The 13,455-nt window shown below is 48.9% G+C and overlaps 1 protein-coding gene across 1 annotated transcript; it reads left to right on the plus strand.

The window, feature by feature from the left end:
* The first annotated feature begins 1,339 nt into the window (after nucleotides 1–1,339).
* Nucleotides 1,340–12,773, plus strand: LOC130043313 (orphan sodium- and chloride-dependent neurotransmitter transporter NTT5-like). The gene is made up of 11 exons (XM_056135565.1): nucleotides 1,340–1,631; nucleotides 2,060–2,217; nucleotides 2,386–2,512; nucleotides 2,848–3,023; nucleotides 3,232–3,342; nucleotides 3,511–3,752; nucleotides 7,039–7,199; nucleotides 7,345–7,504; nucleotides 9,061–9,223; nucleotides 9,404–9,517; nucleotides 12,687–12,773. The coding sequence occupies exons 1-11, from the start codon at nucleotides 1,340–1,342 to the stop codon at nucleotides 12,771–12,773; spliced, it is 1,791 nt and encodes a 596-aa protein (XP_055991540.1).
* Nucleotides 12,774–13,455: the final 682 nt, after the last annotated feature.

A 13,455-nucleotide genomic window follows, 5' to 3' on the forward strand; every position in this document is an offset into this window, starting at 1 on the left:
TGTCATTCCTCCCTGTCATCAGAGACCAGGGAGAAAGGGATTCACACTCTGAACCAAAAGGACATGTCTTGGAGCATCTGGCTCTTTTATTTCAGCAAATGCTTCTGCACATGCAAAAGAATTACAAGAAATTGATTTTTACTCATCACTCTATATAATAATGAATAATTTGGTTCCAATCTGGTTTTATCCCCTCTCCCTCCACACACACACACACACACACACACACACACACACACACACACTGTAGCAGTGTCTTCCCATTAATTTGAAGCAAAACAAAATTTGTAGTTTGTTGGTTTGGAGGCCTCACCCAGTAGTGCTCAGGGCTTCTAACTGTGCTCAGGGAACACCCCTGGAGGATTTGGGGAACCACATGGGGTGCTGGATATCGAATCTGGGTCAGCTACATGTCAGGCAAACATGATAACTGATTTTATTTTCCCTGGGGGAGTGCACACTCGGCAGTTCTTAGGGCTTTCTCCTGGCTCTGTGCTCAAGGATCACTCCTGGCAAGGTTCAGGGGACCATATTGGATAAAACCCAGGTTAGCTGCTTGCAAGGCAAACACCCTACTTGTACTATAGCTCCAGCCCTGGCCTTTTTTGTTTTGTTTTTTTACATACATATTAGGGTTGTATTATTTTTCACAAAAAAACAGTGACTTTAGTAGGAATTACATTGAACCTATAGATCAAACTGGGGAGAATTGACAGAGTATGCTATAGAGAGTTCTTTTATGTCATGAGGGAGATCTAGGGTCACACCTGGTGGTTCTCAGAGATCATTCGTGGCAGTTCTCAGGGAACTCTGTATTGTGCTGGGGATCAAACTGGGGCCAGCTGCATGCAGGCAAGCTCTGTAACCCCTGTATTATCTCTCCAGCCCCAGTTCTAAATGTTATTAAATTCTACAAGGGAAGCCCCATCCTTGCAAAAACAGGATGACCACTGTTAGAAAAACTATGAAAACACAAGAGGAGGAGCCCCCTCTATCTTCAGATACCAACTCCTCATCTCCTGCTACCTCTATACTCCAGTCTGAAAACTCCCAAATGCTTAGACCTTTGGACTCCAAATCCTCAACTTCCAAGATTTCTAAGAATCTTAAGTCTTCTACTACTTCTACACTCCAGTCTGAAAACTCCCAAATGCTTAGACCTTTGGACTCCAAATCCTCAACTTCCAAGATTTCTAACCTTAAGTCTTCTACTACTTCTACACTCCAGTCTGAAAACTCCCAAATGTTTAGACCTTTGGACTCCAAATCCTCAACTTCTACGATTTCTGAGGACCTTAAGTCATCTGATATCCCTGTGCTCCAGTCTGAAAATTTCCAAATGCTTAGATCTTTGGACTCCAAATCCTCAGCCTTCAAGATTTCTGAGAACTGTAAGTCTTCTGAATCGGTGCATTCGGATCAAAAATGGAGTTCTCTGCATTCATACATTTGGAATGATGAAAACAGAACACAGGAGACTATAGCTACACCAACTAGACCAATTAGAAAATTTTCCAGTACACGAACCTGCTGGTCGAACAAAACGGAGTTCCTTTTGGCCTCCGTGGGCTTCTCTGTGGGCCTCTCTAACGTCTGGCACTTTCCTCGCCTGTGTTTCAACAATGGAGGTGGTAAGCCTGGGGACTGGGAAGCACAGACCAGTATCAGGTGAGGAGCCGGAGGCCTTTTCAGGTGCCTCAGGAGTGTTGAAGGTATGGAGAAGCTTAGGATTTGAGATTTTGCCTGGGGCAGGCAAAATCCAGGTATGAAAAAATCTAGGCTGTGGGAAGAGGATGTGGGCATCCTCAGGTATGAGGATGGTGGTGTTTGAAGCCTGGATCAGCAACGTCCATAGAAACTATGTGTCTGAGCCTTATAGGTATTGAGGGCCAAGGAACTGGTCACCTAGCACCAGGTGGGGAGCGTTGTAGAAACAACTGAGCCCTAATGTTGGTGATCCTGAGGGAGGTTCATGGGCTAGAATCTGTTCTTCTGGATTTCTGAGAAAATTGACAAGTCAGCTGGCTCTCAGACACCTTCCCCGAACACCCCTGTGTAGGTACTTTTCTCCTCATCTACATCTTCCTGATGTTCTTGTTCGGCGTTCCTCTTCTGTTTCTGGAGATGGGAATTGGACAAAGGATGGGACTGGGTAGCACCGGTGCATGGAAGAACATCAGCCCCTGGATTGCAGGTTTAGGATATTCCAACTTCATGGTGAGGACCCTGGGCTGTCCTGCTCTATCTACCCCTCTCCCCCACCCATTCCCACTTGTTTTCTGGTAATAGTGCCATGATCTCACTTTCCCTTCATCCCCAGATCAATCCCCTTCCCTTCTGGTCAGACTTACTTCCCCTGACTTCAGAATTCTTCATGATTCCTAGGTGTGCTGTATCGTGGGCTCATACTACAGTGCACTAGTAGCCTGGTGTGTCTACTATTTGTTTCATTCTTTCCATTTTCCTCTCCCTTGGACATTGTGCCCCATACTGAAGAACTCCAGCGATCCTGGTAAGACAAGAAGAAAGAACTGAGAGATGGATAAGGATAGCTAGAGAGATAGCTTGATATGCACATGGCCAGCCCTACTTCCATCCTGGAACCACACAGGATCCCCCAAGCACTGTCAGAAGTGATCCCTAGGCATAGAACCATAAGTAAGCTCTGAGCACCACCAGGTGTGGCCTAAAAAGTTAAAAAAAATTTTTTTAAAGGTCAAGGCATAAAAGAAGGAAGGAGGATTGTTGAGAGACAAGGGACAGTTGGAAAAATGTGGGTCCAGGGTTGGAAGGTAGGGATGGGTGGTACCTGGTCTTGCAGTTTTCTCCATGGCCAGTTTACCTTAGATCCTGAATGCATGCGGACATCACCCAGCAAGTACTTCTGGTACCGGCATGTCCTGAAGGCCTCAGATAAAATCAAGATAGGTGGGCTGCCAGATGACCATCTTACTCTATGCCTCTTTGGAACCTGGTTTATTGTTGGCCTCTCCCTGATGAATGGACTGAAGTCCACTTCGAAGGTGAGTCACCCTCTAACTCACCAAACTGCTGACTCCCTTCTCTAAGAGACTCCCTAGTACTCTCCTCATTTGAATGTCTATAGATCTCCCATGTTCTCTCACCTCCTCATCTGGTCTTTGATTTCCAACAGCCTCTGATATCCCCCAAAGCCTTTACTAGCCCCGCAGTCATGGATTCATACCACTTTTGAATCATACTTCTACTTAGGTGCTGTATGTCTCAGTGCTCCTCCCCTACATCTTACTTTTCGGTTTTCTTGTGCGGAATGTCCAACTGGAAGGCGCAAGTTTTGGTATCATGATCTTATTGGATGCCAAGGTAAGGCTTTGCCAGTCCTTGAATCTTCTTGTCCAAACTGGGTGTCAGGGACCGTCTGATCAAATTCCTCCTCACTTCTTCCTTCATTTCCTTCTCACCTTCCATCTCCATTGCAATTTACCTTTCCTCCCTTTCCATCCCAACCTGCATGGTACTTCTCCTCCTCAGATGTCTGTCCTGTACTCGCTGGATATGTGGCACCAGACAGTCAAGCAGATATTGTTTTCCTTGGGCTCCGGCTTTGGCAGCTATGTGGCTATCAGCTCCTATATGCCTCGGTCCAACAACTGCATCTCTGATGCCTTTGCCGTGGTTATTTTCAACTTGATTTTCTCTGTTGTTGCAACAGTGGTTATATTTGCCCTCATGGGTCACATGGCCACAGAAAACATCAAAGAATGTTATCAGAGGTGAGCCCAACCTTTCATATGGAGATCCTTATGAAGACCAACATCTCAGAATAGCCACAGAGCACTGCATGGGCCCGAACCACAGGGACTCTCACTCAATTGGGACCCTCAAATTGGAACATCCCAGATGGTAGAAGCTCCTGACTAACTCTTTGATAGCTACTTTCTAAACTAGATATGGGGAGCTGGAGAGATAGTACAGCGGGTAGGGCATTTGCCTTGCACGCGGCTGACCCCGGTTCAATTCCCAGCATCCTATATGGTCCCCTGAGCACCGCCAGGTGTAACTCCTGAGTGCAGAGCCAGGAGTAACCCCTGTGTATCACCAGGTGTGACCTAAAAAAGCAAATAAATAAATAAATAAATAAACTAGATATGGTCCAGATGTAGAAGTTCTGCTGAATCATTATACATTTCTTTTATAAAAAAAAAAAAAAAAGAAAGAAAATGCACCTTGCTGCAGAGGGTGTCACGTAGCTCAGATCCTAAACTTTGTCTTCTTCTGAGGCATTTATTCAGAAAGTTCTCATCAACCACTGTAAAATTCTATTCTCTCAGCCAGGTGAGATAGAACAGGGGTGAAGGTGCTTGCCTTGTGTGTAACAGACCCTGTTTGGTACCCAGCCCCACATATGGTTCCCAGCACCCCAAGCATCACCCATCAAGAATGACCCATCAGAGCCAGGGATAGCTCCTGAGCACTGCTAGGTGTTGTGGCCCCCAGACACTATCTATAGGGACTAAAGTGATAATACAGCAGGTAGGGTACTTGCATGTGACTGATTACGGTTTGATTCTCCCAGCACCCCATATGATCCCCCTGAGCCCCACCAAGAGTGATCCCTGAACATGGAGCCAGGACTAAACCCTGAGAACTGCTGAGTATGCCCCCACCCACCTCCTTTCCCCCCAAAAGCAAACATAAAACACCGTCTTTTACCCCTGGCTGAGTTCTGGAAATAGAGGTGGTGACTTGTCCCCCAGCCCACTCCACCCCCTTAGGAAAATCAGAGTTTGTTAAGGAAGCAAGTACTGAGCCGATCATCACAAACTAGATGAGGACTGCTGATAGGAATGAGGAGGCTGCTGGCTTCCTGGGGAGCCAGAGAAGGTAGCATATCCTGAGGAGAGTGGTCCTGAATGCAGCATGTCCCGATAAATCACTACCCAAATTTTTTCAAATACTTCTCATTCAAAGACCTAACACTAAAAGAATTCTGAGTTAAAAAATAATTTTAAGGGGCTGGAGCACAGCGGGTAGGGCATTTGCCTTGCACGTGGCCAACCCAGGTTTGATTCCCAGCATCCCTGAGCACTGCCAGGAGTAATTCCTGAGTGCAGAGCCAGGAGTAACCCCTGTGCATCGCTGTGTGTGACCCAAAAAGCAAAAAAAGAAAAAAAATAATTTTAAGAAATAATAAACTGGATCACTCCCCACTACTTGACTGCTACCTGTTGATTTGTCCTTATGGAAGAGATCTAAACTGCTTTAAATGGTAGTCAGCAGAGTTCCCAGAGTCAAGGAAGGATTGGCTAGGGATTGGCTGTGGGAAGAATGGGGGTGGGGGTGGAGTAGGGTGGCTCCAGGCAGAGAAAAAACATGCAGTAAAGAGGAGAACTTGGCAAGTTGAGGGAGATTCAATAACTGAGCAGGACAGAAGGAAAGTGCAGAGAGTTGTACGTTAACGGGTTGGAGCAACTGGCAGGGCAAGACAGCTGAGAATGGGGCCGGAGCCATAGCATGCGGGGAAGATGCTTGCCCTGCATACAGCTGATCTAGGTTCGATCCCTGGCATCCCATATGGTCTCCCAAGCCTGTCAGGAGTGATCCCTGAGTGCAGAGCCAGGAGTAATCCCTCCACATTTCTGGGTTTGGCCCAAAAGGAAAAAAAAAGCTGAGAATGGAGCTAGAGAGCTAGTATGGGGCAAGACACTTATGGCTGTGGTGCCCCTGATTCAAATCCCTAGCACCACGTAAGTGGTGAACTGAACGCTGCTGGCAGTCAGGGAGCACAGGACCAGAAATAGTCCACAAGCATTGCTGGGTGTGACCAACCCCCCCTTAGAAAAAGTTTAGAAGGGGCCAGAGAGATTGAACAGCAATAAGGTACCTGCCTCCATGTGGTTGTGACCATGGTTCAGATCTCCAGCACCACATATAGTTCCCTGAGTACTTCTAGGGATCACTCCTGAACACAAAGCCAGGAAGAGCTCCTAAACAATGCTGGATGGGGCCCAAACTTTAGCCTTCCTTGCAAAAAAAAAAATCCCAGATTGTTATTATTTGGTGTCACACCCAGTGTGCTCAGTGTGCTTATTCCTGGCTCTGTGTTCAGGGATCGTTCCTTACAGGCTTGGGGGACCATATAGGGTGCTGGGGATCAAACCCCAGTTGACTACATGCAAAACAAATGCCTTACCTGATGTCCTATCACTCTGGTTTGATTGTGCGTGTGATACCCAGATTGTCTAATAGGAGTGCAGTCCTAAGACCCTCAAGAATACTGTGGTAAAAACCACTAGGGGTCCTCAAGTCAGAAATTCTCTGGAACATCTTCTGACTATGAAAGGTGGTATCATGCTGGGTAACTGAAAAGCTCAGTAAGGGGTCTGCTCCCTCAGCTATAAACTACAGCCCAGGTTACCTTGAAAGGCTCACTGGTCTACTTTGATTCTACCCCATCCACAGAAACATCAATATATTGATAAATCTGATAAATAACGGGGTGCTCCCTGCCACGGTGGGATTCCCAGACAGTGCACAAAGCAATCTCAGTGCCACCTACTTGGTGTGGTTGGAAGGCCTCAGTGAAAAAGACAGAAGCCTTGTCAGATCCCACCTGACTGAGTGTGACTTATATAAGGAAATGAAGGAGGTAGGTAAGGGTAGGGCGTGGGCCCCAGAATTCCCCTCCAAGCCCCCTGTGTACCAGCTCCCCTCAGGTCCAATCCAGAAAGGCAATGCTCAGCTGCATTACAAACAAATAGGACAAAGGTACTCAGATCCTTTTGTGTCTGGGCAATGTGAGTCCCTCGGTACCAAGTTGTGGAGTTGGCATCAGGCAGTTTGCCCCAAGTCCACAGGGTCCTAGTGTCACAGGTGTCCCTGAAGGGAAGTCAGATGAGTCTAATGAAATTCACTGACATGCTCTAGATCATTTCCTAGGAAGAGGGAGGGGATAGGAAGAGACTCAGGATTCCAAAGGCTGAGCTCAGAGCCCTAATGATGCCTCTGGTCCTCACAGATCATGGGGAGCTCAAGGGTATTCCTCGTGATACTCACCAGCATCATCGACGGGTTTTCTAAGCCCAGCATCGTTGCCATCCTCGTCTGTTTCTTGCTGTTGAACGTGGGACTGAGCACCTTGATTGGGATTATGCAGGGCATTGTTACGCCCATCCAGGATACACTCCCTGGTCCCTGGAAGCAAACAAAGTGGCTGACAGGTACCCTTGCCTAGAAAACACCTTCACCACTACCCCCACCACCAATGGCTGTGGCTGAGCTGAGCCCTGCCCACTCCTGGGATTTCCCCCCTCCACAGTCCCAGTTCCATTCTGAGCTGGAACTAAATCTGATGTTTTCCTCTAGTGAGCATCTGTATGACCATGTTCCTGGGCAGCCTCACTTTCATGACCCCCTCGGGCAGCTATCTCGTGAACTTGCTAGATGAACACTGGCTTCCTCTGCCCCTCTTTGGCATTATTACCTTGGAGATTGTGGCCATTACCTGGCTCTATGGGTCCAGGAGGTAAGGACCCTCAGGCCTGGGTTGACAGTCAGTCTCAGCACACAGCTGGCAGAGTGGGAAGGAGAGAAGCTCAGGCATTTTTGGAGAAGACAGCTGTGAGGTGGGGAAAGTGGTGAATGACCTAAGGCAAGTTCTCGGGCCTACTGAGACCTTTTTTAGACCAGGCTAGTGTGGGCATCTCAATCACGTGATTCCCTGCTGCTCTGTGCTCTGTGGCCCAGCAGCCTAAGGATCACCCAAGAGCTGCTCAGACATGCAGAACCTCAGGCCCCAGCCCAGACCTTTAGATCTGTGGTTGCACTTCAACAAGAGCCCCATGTGCTTCTTGTTCATGTAGTTGCAGGAAGATTTTCATCTGGAAGCACCATGGAATCAGTGTTTCTGGATAATAATGGTTTTTGGCATCCTGACACACATCCTGACACGCATCCTACACGCATCCTGACATGCATTCCACACACATCCTGACATGCATCCCACACACATCCTGACACGCATCCACACATCCTGACATGCATCCCATGTGCATCCTGACGCACATCCCACACACATCCTGGCACATCACACACACATCCTGCCCATGCACATCCCAAAACACATCCCAGCAGACATCCTGACACATCTTCCATGCATCTTGACAGACATCCCACATGCATCCCACACAAATCCCAACACACAGCCCAAAATGCATCCCACACACATCCCACACACATCCCAACACACACCCAACATGCACCCCCATACATCTCAACACACATCCCAACATGCATCCTAAACACACCCTCACACGCATCCCACACACATCCTGACACATCCCAACATGCATCCCACACACATCCTGACACACACCCCAACATACATCCCATACACATCCCAACACACATCTCAGCATGCATCCCGACACATCCTCCATGCATCCTGACACATCCCATTCCTACATGCATCCCACTCACATCCCAACACACATTCCACATGCACTCATCTCAGGTCATTCTTAAAGTATAATGCCAGGCAACCCTGGTGGTGCATTCTGGGAGACTATGACAGACTCAACTGAGTTTTCACTCTCAGAGTCTAAGTGAAGAGTCATATGGGAGCAAATCACTGGTCAGGGTAGAAATATGTGAGTTACAGTGAGAGCCCTCTGGGGACACAGATGTGTCAGGCAATTGCCTGACACATTGTGGGGGAATTGCTTGAACAGAATCTAGACAGTTCAGGGCAGGAGAGACAGTATGGTGGAATGGGAGCTCGCCTTGCATGCAGACAACTTGGGTTTAATCTCTGGAACCCCATATGGTTTCCTGAGCCTGCCAGGTCCCAAAGCACTGCTGGAGTGATCCCTGAATGCAAAGCCAGGAGTAATCCCTGGGCTCTGCTAGTAGTGATCCCAGGAGTAGTAATTCCTGAGCACCACTAGGTGTGATACAAAAACCAAAATAATAATAATAATTTTTAAGTAGAAGATTTGGTGAGAAACTGGTTAGAGAGGGGAACAGAAGGGCTTCTGGAATGTTAAACATTCTCTCAGGTTGGTTTGTACTCCCTCTTCCCAGGTTCCTTGCAGACATGATCACCATAATGAACCGTCCCACCTGGCCAATCTATCGGTGGCTGTGGAGCTATGTGATTCTTCTTCTGCTACTGATCCAGATTCTGAAGATACTGAGTCAGATGCCCATGTTGAACATCACCTACTTAGCCTGGAACTCGAGCACTGTGAGCCTTCCTCCCCTAGACCTCAGGAACCTCTAGGGAGTAGGGAGGAGACCAGACATTTCTCTCTACGCATCCATGGGATCCCCCCGTTTCCTGAGGATTCAGTGATCTGTCTCACCCTCTGAAGCCTTCCACTCTTGAAAACTGGGTGTTCCAAAACCTTCTGTCCTTTCTTTACAGTCAAAGGAGGTGATCCGAAAGTACCCGCCCTGGGCCAAGCAGTTGTGCACTTCCATGATCATCTTCACCTTCTTGCCTCTCCCAGTCTACTTTCTGTATCACAGCTTTCAAGTGGTTTGTTCCAGCCCTTCGGCCCAAATGACCTCCACTGTCACTAACACTGAAATGAGGGGCTGGAGAAATAGTTTAGTAGGGAGGGTGTTTGCCTTCCATGCAGCCACTCCAGATTCAACCCCCCACATCTCCTGCAATTCCTTGATCACCACCAAGAATGAGCTCCCTGTGCAGAAACAGGAGAAATCCCTGAGCACTGGGACTCAAAACAAAACAAAGAAAGAAAAAAATTAGCAATACTCCTACTTAAAAAAAGGAAAAAAGAAAGAAAGAAAAAAGGCTGGCAGAAAAGAGGAGTTTCAAGGGACAGGTCACTAAAACCAATGAAGCAAAACCCAAATAAAAGTGAATAAAATATAAAATAACCAGAAGAAACATTTTCTGCACCCTCCTTGCCCACCAACCCTGAGCAATGCCTCTAACAAATAAAGCCTGGACTCACTCACGGTCATGTCACTCCCTCAAAGTAGAATTCTCCCAAGCTAGAAACTTCCCACTTGGAAAGGCAAATGGAATGAATGCGAGCAGTGTAGCCCCATGGGCCCTCTCTCCTCTGGTCTGATGGAGACGAGCACAGCAGTCACTTGCTCCTTTGCCAGCTACAATAAAGGTGTCCATTGTTTCTGTGTCAGGTTGATAGTGACTGCTGACCCCTGCACCTATGCGACTGTCCTCTTAGGGTTTCACAGCCCTGGGTTGGATCTGGTTTCAGGACAAAGATGGTACTGGCGAGGCATGGACTTGAGAAACACACATTTTGTCTTTAAAATAAAAAATCGGAGCTGGAGCAATATTACAGCAGATAGCACAGTGAGCGATAGTACAGTGCCTTGCTTGCAGCTACCATATTTGATCCCCAACATTCCATATGATCCCCTGAGTAATTCCTGAGTGTAGAGCCAGGAGTAAATCCTGAGAATTGCTGGGTGTGACCTCCTCCCCCCAAAATAGCTGCATTCTCTGGCACCACATGCTCCCCTGAGCACCACCAGTTGTGACCCCTCTCTATTCCCTGAAAAAATGAGTCCAGGGCTGGAGATAGTGTAGGGGTTAGGGTGAATGCCTGGCATGCACCTGATCCTGGTTCCATCCCTTGTACCACATGGTCCATCATCATTAGGTATCTCCCTGAAGACCCCTGGATAATTCTGGGGTGAATATGGGAAGCCCAAAGCATCACCAGTTGGTTCTGGAAAGCATCAAGCACCGGCCCCCAGCATCCCAGGGCCTCAGCGACACCATGCCCTCTTCTTCTGGCATTCAACCTTATGCCCTAGGAATCTGAGGATTGCTGGGAGCAGTCCTGAGGCCCTCTGGATGTCATTTGTAAAATCCCCATCTGAAAAAAAAAAGGTTCAGTGGCTGTAAAGATGACTCAGGATTAAAGGACACCCAGGGCAATGGTGAGGGGGTGAGAGCACGTGTAGTCCCTGTGCCTGGGGGAGGGTCAGGGCAAAGTGTCCGGTACCCTCTGGCTTGCTTTCCACAGTCTATGGCTAAATTTAATGCTAGAATTGCAGAGTCTCCCTGCCTAGTGCTTCTGTGAGGCAATGAGCCAATGGAGAATTTTCTCAGGAAATAATGGACATGCTGCAGGTAGGGCGTTTGCCTTGTACACTTTGCATGCAGCCAGCATGGCCAACCTGATTTCGATTCCTCTGCCCCTCTGGGAGAGCCTGGCAAGCTACCTAGAGTATCTCGCCTGCACAGCAAAGCCTGGCAAGCTACCCGTGACGTATTCGATATGCCAAACACAGTAACAAGAAGTCTCACAATGGAGACGTTACTGGGCCCGCTCAAGAAAATTGATGAACAACGGGAGGACAGTGATAGTTCACCCTGCTCACTGGTGACTTCCCGCATCCCTTAAATGCCTGGAGGAGCTAAAGGGTTTATAGAGTCTACCGTGGGACTCACAACTTTACAGAGATCATACAATTGTCTAATGTGCCCCAGGACTTGGAGGGGTTTTGGCAGCCAAGAGGGAGAGTGGAAGTTGACTTGAGAAGTTATAGAAGACCCAGAGGGAGCTTTGAGGCAAGATGCAGAAAACATTAAAAGATACCCCCAATACAATACCAAATAGATTTCAACAACTCTTCACATGTAGAGAAAAGCAAAGAAGAGATTGAGGAGAGTGTTGAAACCAAAAATGAAGCCTAATCTTGACCTCAGGTATTTGATCATGCTCCTAATCAGCAACTGTGTCAAATGTCGAATGCCACTGAACACCTTTAAATGCTCAGTGGTCATTTTGCACTTTACTGTGATATGCCCATTTATCTATAGGCTTGTGGATCCTTTTCAGAAATGTTATGTAGATATTGTGTGTGTGTGTTCCTGGTTCCTGGGTAGACCCAGGGCCTTGCACATATGCTCCCCTTCATTTCTTTTATATCATGTTTCAAGTGCTTGATATCAGGGAAGTGAAACCCTGTGTTGCAAATGTTGATCTCCTCGCTGGTTTGATGCCTTTGAAGATCACAGGTTTGTCCACAGTCATTCTTAGTCAATTGCATTTTCACTGTTTGCACTGTGATCCTTGACCTACTTGAGATGCATTTTGACCTAAGAAGCAGCATCACCACCAGTCACATTTGCTCCCCGTCACTGACTGATTTCGTGTTTTGTGGCTGGTTTGGCGTCAGTAGGGGGCCCACGTATGTCTGCTTCGGAATCAGTTTTCAAGATCCTGAAAGTGCACAGCGTGCGCGCTGGGATCTTCTGGCCACTGTGGGCCCATAGACTGGACACCCATCTTGGCTCCCTTGGTGCCTCTGTGAAGCGCCGCTCGCTACCAGACGAAATCTGCCTGGCAACTAGTGACGTCACACCATCGGCCGGGTATCAGGTGACCCCAAGGAAAATATTCCGAAGGCATCTGGGGCGCCCGCGATGGGAGAGCTGGCAGGGCGACCCGCGTTCGATCCCTGGCACCCCGAATGGTCCTTCGTGAATGCAGAGCCAGGGGTAAGCCCCAAGCATCGTTGGGTGTGGCCCAAAATACAAAAAATACAAAAATTTCGGAACTAATGTGCGCCTCGGAGCTCGCCCCTGAGCTCACCTCTGAGTTGCGGCCTCAACCTCAACCTGGAGGCGCCGAGCAGAGCCCTCCCGAGGTCACACGCGCCGGCTTTGGCCCCTGAACCCCCTCCTCCTGGGCCTCCAGCCACCCCCGGGCGCGCGCCAACCCCCTACGCCCCGGAGCCGAGCCGACCGGTCGCCTCCAGACTCCTCGCGCGGCGGTGGCGGGTAGAGCGGGGAGCAGCCGCACCGCGGATCTCCTGGGAGCCCGGCGCGTCCCTAGCCTACTTTCTGCGCTCCCACCTCCTTCGTTTTCCAGGATTTTAGGGATCCAGAATGCTCTGAGAGGGGGACCGACGGACCCCGGTGGTGAACGCCCCAGCAGAGCCTGGTGCCCCTGAGTATGGTTCCCCATCTGGCCCCTGCGGACTCCCTTGCGGCTCTAACCCCTAAAGAAAGGGGTCGGGATGTTTAGGGGTGCCCGTGAACGACTGGCTCCGAAGCAGACTCCTGAACCCCTGGATCAGAGAGTGTCTTAGCTGAACAGGTGGTGGCGCCTTTGATCCTCGGAGAGTCTCCAGGGGACCCGAGGCAGAGCAGGACTGACCAGTGGACCCAGCAGGCCAGGGGTTACCTGAGCGGAAACCTGCAGAACGGCAAAGAGGTGAGGAGCAGGTGGAAACGGGAAACGGCTTGGGCTGGAGTCAACGGGCACAAGGATGCAGGAGGCAGCTTCGGCAGGTTCCTCAGGTACTACAAGGGGCCCCCACACGGCCCCTCAAACACCTCCTAGAGTGACAGGGGAGCATGGAACCCCTAAACAATGCAGAATATGGCCCCGAAACAAAACATCAGGGCTGAGTCCATCTCCCATCACCACCACCCAGGGAGGTTTAAGGGAAGGAGAGACTTGA

The sequence above is a fragment of the Sorex fumeus genome, unplaced genomic scaffold (assembly GCF_029834395.1).
Source record: "Sorex fumeus unplaced genomic scaffold, SorFum_2.1 ptg000122l, whole genome shotgun sequence".
Taxonomy (NCBI): Eukaryota; Metazoa; Chordata; class Mammalia; order Eulipotyphla; family Soricidae; genus Sorex; species Sorex fumeus.